General features: G+C 37.3%; 1 protein-coding gene across 1 annotated transcript; it reads right to left on the bottom strand.

Annotated features, from left to right (window-relative positions):
- Positions 1–1071: 1071 nt before the first annotated feature.
- Positions 1072–6154, bottom strand: myoz2b (myozenin 2b). Its single transcript, XM_066662230.1, has 4 exons — positions 5988–6154; positions 4417–4519; positions 3093–3276; positions 1072–1297 (listed from the first exon to the last, which is right to left on the bottom strand). Exons 1-4 carry the CDS (start codon positions 6144–6146, stop codon positions 1072–1074), a joined length of 672 nt encoding a protein of 223 aa, XP_066518327.1. The 5' UTR covers positions 6147–6154.
- Positions 6155–6478: the final 324 nt, after the last annotated feature.

Below are 6478 nucleotides of genomic sequence, written 5' to 3'. Positions count from 1 at the left end.
TGTTTTCTTGTTTTTTTTAATATTGAAAAATAATGTTTGGAACAAAATAAGTCAAATAAAAAATTGTTTAGAAATTCTAATCAATAAATATTGATATAACGAATAAATATTGAATATATCTGAAATAATTCCATGTGTCAAGCATGTTATCTCTAGAAGTTCTGTACATATCAATAACGTATTATAAATTCTTATTTTTACATTTAGTTTCTAGGAAACTAGACTTTAGGTGGATAGATTTACATAGAATTGAATAACTAATCTAATATGCACTGTCAAATCTATATGGGGTTAGCTATAGACAGTTTAATCTAAGGCACCCACATAGCTACATAAAAACCCAATATTATAGATGGATCAATAATTATTTTTTATTTTTTGTTCTATTATAATGTCCTGAATCTTTCTTACTTCACGGTATTTTATTTAATTCTACTTTAACTTTTTTTGTCAGATCAAAAACATGCCTAAATTTAATGTGTGTTATTCATTCATTCATTCATTCATTCATTGTCTGTAACCACTTATCCAGCTCAGGGTCGCGGTGGGTCCAGAGCCTACCCGGAATCAAAGGTCACAAGTCTTAATGTGCATTAGTGTGACGATATTTTTTTCCTAGAAACAGGTAAAATGGAGGTTGTGGATCTATCACTGTATGTCAGTGAATATGTGAGAAATTGTGCATCTTGGTGGACAGTAGTGATTCAGTGATTCAGAGTTTTTAAAATCTTGGGGGAAAAAAATGAGTCCGATATATTAATGTCATTTTTGTCATATTAGAATTATATCCTATTTACTTGCTGCTATTCACGTAGTGTGATTATATAAATTGTTGATAATAAATTTGAATATTTAAATGTACCCAAATCATGTTGGACCATTTAGCCTTTAAACCAGTGAGACTCCCATTCTAAACCACTCTGTGAAGAGGATGTCTTTGACCCTGTTCCAAAACCAGGTTCCCATAATTTTATACTCAATATTAACAAATATATAACTGGTTCTGGAGCAGCAATTCATGGCCCAACCCCTTGTAAGACCCTTTATCACTGTATAGCTGCCATATAGCAATTACAGGTCATCAGATTCAGGGATTTCAGGGGCCTCCACTGAGACAGTGGGAAGAATGAGGGGCACACCGTTGGAGATCCAGCCTTGAGCGGTTCGATTGAAGGTGGGCCGCTTGACCCCCGGATCCTGTAGCTCAGGGTATCTAGGTGGGTTCAGGTCTATCTCTGGGATCTTGAAGGTGATCCCTCGTGGGGCTTTCTCAAAACCTCCAAACGGTGTGGCTACCCTGGAGAAACAGAAAAATTGGAACTAACAATTAATTCAAACATATCGCCAAAGAATGAGCAATGTAGACAAGTTCATAAATTTGTTGTTTAAGTAAATTGACTCATTTACTGCCAGGCCGCAACTGTACACAGATGCCTTTGGCATTTTCAAACACTGAAGGTGTTTCTATTTGCTGATGAACTCAGTCCATTATGATTAACAATAATGTCTGCAGTTTTTCAAGCCTTGCCTGAACAGATGCAACATGCATGCGTGAACAAACTTAATGGTGATGTTTTTCTACAAAATATAGTTCAATTTTCATATTTGCTTGCTTAATTTAACATGAAGAGGAAAACAAACAGGCGGCACGGTGGTGCAGCATGTAATGTCGCAGTAACACAGCTCCAGGGTCCTGAAGGTTGTGGGTTGAAGTCCCGTTCCAGGTGACTGTGAGGAGTTTGGTGTGTTCTCCCTGTGTCTGTATGGGTTTCCTCCCACAGTCAAAAAACACACCTTTGTAGGTGGATTGGCGACTCAAAAGTGTCCGTAGGTGTGAATATGTGTGTGTTGCCCTGTGAAGGACTGGTGCCCCCCTCCAGGGTGTGTTCCAGCCTTGTGCCCAGTGATTCTGTGTAGGTTCCGGACCCACCACGACCTTGAACTGGATAAGTAGCTTCAGACAATGATAAACAAACCTAAAATATAAAATAGGCTGTAACTTGCCATACTGAATGCTTAATTTTATATTGTATGTTTAATGTTTAATTTCCCCCAAAACATTTTAAATATAAAGCTGCCTAAATAGCACAATATTTGGAATCAGTGAAATGACCCTGCAGCTGCTCACCACAAGAAGGAGCTGCTGGGCAGAAAATTTTGCTCTGCTTCCAAAGAACTAAAGCAAAGCCTTCTGAGATCAAATATTTGAGGTCTAATTCCAACCTGGTTTGTTATGTTAAAATTACCTATAAAATTACCTATAATATAATTATATTATATTCATGTCTAACTGACTTGTCTTGCTAATTTTTCAATTATTAGTTTTATTAATTATATTTAATTTATTATGATGAAATATTTGGTAACTTCTAAAAAGCTGAGGTTGTGTAGAGTTATTCAGACTCATGAAAGTGAATTCAAATGTTTATATGGTGTTAATATGTTTTTGTTGTTTTTTTTTTTTAATTCAATAAAAGTGATACTCAGATACCCAGTTATATGCAAAAATTACAGCAAAAGTTTGGGCGTCTGTAAATGCATTGAGACATCTTCTACACATAATTTTACTGCAATATTGTAATATTTTTTGCAGATGAAATACCAACTCATTGGAAGAGGTCGAAGCATTTAAAACAATTACACAAGCACCTTTAATGTAAGGCACTAACCCCCCAAAGGAGGAGAAGTTTATAAATGAGAGTGAGTGGTACTGTCTTGAGAATTTCAGGCTAATAGTGTTGATTTAACACTGGTGAATTTACTGTGTATGTGTGAGTTTCACTTTCATAAGGTCTGCAGCTAAAATAGGCCATATATATTTTGCGTTTGCCATATTTTGCTTTTAAATATGTAAATGTATTATTAATTTGAAATATTTAATTAAAATGAACAGTAATCATACATTCAAATGTGTAGAATTAAGTTCTCAGTAGAGAAAATATTAAATTATATTCAATAGAAAATCAAGAAAACATCATTTCACCTGAGATGCCCAAATTTTTGCACAGAAATTAAGGTATAGAAATGCTATTGAATATAACAGGTTAGGTGGTGCTACAACAGGAGTGAGAGTAGGTGATGCCAAATATTACCTGTTAAAGCTCCTGTAATCAGGCAGCTCTGCTCTGGCCTCAGGGACAGGCATCTTGGGCTTCAGTGTATCCACCAGTGTCGGGTCATTAATGATGGCCTCTTCCCAGGGTGAGTGGTAGGACTTAGGCAGGGCTGTAGCGTTGAACCTCTCAGGAGGGACATCCTTCAGGGGGCCACCATAACCTATACACCAAACACCAAAGATGAATTCTGTAAGTGTTATTCTACTTTGAATAAAAGTTTTGTCAAAAGAATACCAGTGTTAACATTCCTAATGTCATGGGAGTTGTTAAGTCTGCAGGGATATCTTTTATAAAACCTCCTCATAAACAAGTGGGTGTTTTATGATGCTTGCTCTGTACTGTATATAAATGGTCGCAGTGACTGTTGTGATTATTTCATCGTTTCACAGTGTGTAAGTCACTAAGCTGTAAATAGTACTGGAGGCAGGAGTAGAGCTAGAAGCTTATAACAATCCTCAGCCTGCTTGTGCTCTTGTCTATGCTCCTCATTCCACATTCTCTCCAACAAAAGATAAAAGAAGCTTCTGGAAGCATCTGCCGTCTCCTGCTTGGCACAGAGGAGCTTATAGCATAGAGTGGGAGGAAAGAAAAATCCTAATCCTGTATGACACAAAGTGCCATCATCATCATGTCCTTGATGTGTGTGTGTGTGTGTGTGTGTGTGTGTGTGTGTGTGTGTGTGTGTGTGTGTATACCAGAAAACTATCACATTGCAGGCACCAAAACCCGTTCACAAACTTTTATTGTGGAGAATTCTCTATGTTGTGTGGAAGTTAGAGTTAGGCTAGTAGTAAGTGTTCACATAATGAAAGGAAGTCTATGTAATGGCCCCACAATGCATGAAAACAAACTTGTCTGTGTGTGTTGGAACTAAGGTGACCAGATCTGATAACAATTAAATGTTTACAGAGAAGGTTATCAACCAATAACGGTAGCTCTACAGTCAGACTCTCCAATTAGAAGATTTTAGGGGGGGGGGGTGACTAGTTTGTGAACGAAATGCTTCTCCAAATTCTACGTAAGCTCTAGAAAAACAAAATCCCAGACGTTTGTGAAATTCCACCTGGACATTTATTTAAGTCTAAAAAAGAGGACATATCCGGGTAAAAGAGGACGTCTGGTCACCCTAGTTGGAACACAGTATATGAAAAGTGCCTCTTCATGTTGTAGACTGTGGAGGCTAACACAGAATGCAGAGCAACAAGTAGACTACATGGTCAGTGGAGCTGATACATTGGACAATTGTCAATCTGACCTCAGGTTAAGATATTTTCTGCTGAACAGAAACTTTCTCTCTTACCTGGAGCAATTTCCTCAGGGTTAGCTGCATTTCTGTTGTCGGGCGTGCTTGGAGGTGTTTTGGATTTATTTTCTGCATTTTCAACATGAGTTTGATCTTCAGTCTGCCAAGTGAAAGATAGAAATAATTAATAATAAATTATTAATAAAAAATAATTAATAATATTTCTGATGACTGACTTCAAACAACTTTTTCCAGTAAAAAGTCTGTGTCAAAACTTTATTCATTTGTACATAATTTGAATATTCATAGTCATGGCAACATAGCTATGATAAAAAAATGTAAGGCCCTTAAATGAACCCTAATTACAGTATTTTAAAGAGTATACTTCCAAAGTAAATGAAAAATTTAAAGTACTAAATTTTATTCTTAGGCTGTATGAGTGTGACTGCTAGTGACCTGTCAAGCTCTTCATGTATTAATGTAGCTTAAAGGGCAAGGGAAAGACTATCCTCCATTGGGCAAATGCCCATCTAAACAATTAGTCTGCCCATTGGGGATGCCTCAGTGAAAGTAGGGATAGATTTTACATAGCATGACTACATAGTTCAGAGAGCAAAGAAAGTTTGCATTACTTAGTTATCAAAGTTAGTTTCTGCTTTTGTGGCAGGTGATGTTATTTTTTGTGAAATAGCTGCTCCTAACACAAATAACTTGTGACACATTTTCCAGGATTCCAGAGGACAGAGACTATTTTACCAGTCCAAACATATTTGTGGACAGTTAGGCAGCTAGACTCCCAGTGTTCTCAGGCAGAAGACACTTTCGTATAGCCAGAATGTTAGCTATCATGCTAATAGGCGAGTAATGCTGTGCTAACAAAGCTCTCTGGGTCTAAACATTCAAATACACTGTAATGCTGTGGTAAACAAAATTGTTCCAAGACTGTTATATTCTGTTCTTTGGAAACTTGAGCATAGACTTTGGAAACTTGAGCATTCAGCTTAGACCCAGTGTTATAGACTTTGTGTTTTCAATATTAAAATAATTGATTTTACCTGGTGTATTTTAATATAAACTGCTGCTAATAATGCAAAAATCTGAGAAACATACATAAATGTCCACCGGTACTGATAGGTGAAGCAGCCGGCGAACCCTTATGTTATCACTGACCCTAGAGGGGAAACATTTGGAAGGACGCAAGGCATGTGTCTGACACTATCTCCCATGTGTGGCTGCCATTCAAGCAGCACTGCACCGTGCAAGCTTTATCTATGGCCTCAGTTAGAGTCTCCACATAGCTCAAAATACAATGATAATGGAAGCCAACTTTCAGTTGCATGCTGGCTAAAGTAGAAATGTGTCATCATAAATGCTCTGTTAACAGAGTGCATTATTTACATCATATGTGTATTTAATGGGGCATGATTATGGGGAGGTGGACTAATGTACAGCCATCCATTTTCACCCACCATATTAATTCCTTTAATGTCTATGTTGGTTTAGCTGGTCACCCACCATGATCATGCTGGTTTAAAGGAATGCAGGAGTGAAAATAGTTGATATAAGTGAGAACATGAGTATTCTGTTTTTGGCTTTAATAGTTCAAGTCACTGCAGTGTTGTACTTACATTCAGAATTGCATTGGCTTCGTTCTGAATACTTTCAAAAGTGTATTTCTCTGATCGGCGTTGGCGCATCTTGAAAAGGCGTGAACCTCTGTTTGAGAGGAGAGACAGCTCCTCCAACATGATGTCTTTTGGGGTTGAGAGCTTTTTGCCAAGGTCCATTGTATCACCTAAACATTGGGCATTAACCAGTGTTAAAAACACACAACATTGGAGCAGTCTCCACATCTAAATAAATGTCACACAGTGTGGGTTATGTGTTTTATTGGACAGATTGTTTCACTTTTAAAATGCAAACAGGACAGGAGTCAATCCTCATGTGAACTAATACCTAGACTTCAGGTTTTGGCAAACGTGTTGACTCTGAAGCTTTGGAATTGTTCCCACAACCTGACTGAGAATGGCACCTTTCTTTATCTCACACATGAATAATGACAGTAAAATGTCACATATGCCACAAGAACAGTGGATTATTAATGGAACACAGTACTCAT

This window comes from Hoplias malabaricus, chromosome 2, assembly GCF_029633855.1.
Source record: "Hoplias malabaricus isolate fHopMal1 chromosome 2, fHopMal1.hap1, whole genome shotgun sequence".
NCBI lineage: Eukaryota > Metazoa > Chordata > Actinopteri > Characiformes > Erythrinidae > Hoplias > Hoplias malabaricus.
The sequence above is the reverse complement of the archived record's forward strand: the minus strand, read 5'-3'. Positions and strand labels throughout refer to the sequence as shown.

What these genes read in the sequence shown, in the direction of transcription:
- myoz2b (XM_066662230.1), bottom strand. Translation starts at nt 6,146, where the DNA reads ATGGACCTTGGCAAAAAGCTCTCAACCCCAAAAGACATCATGTTGGAG. An exon ending in CCCTGAGGAAATTGCTCCAG is followed by an intron (nt 3,277 to 4,416) that starts GTAAGAGAGAAA and finishes TTTGGTGTATAG; the next exon opens with GTTATGGTGGCCCCCTGAAG. An exon ending in GATTACAGGAGCTTTAACAG is followed by an intron (nt 1,298 to 3,092) that starts GTAATATTTGGC and finishes CTGTTTCTCCAG; the next exon opens with GGTAGCCACACCGTTTGGAG.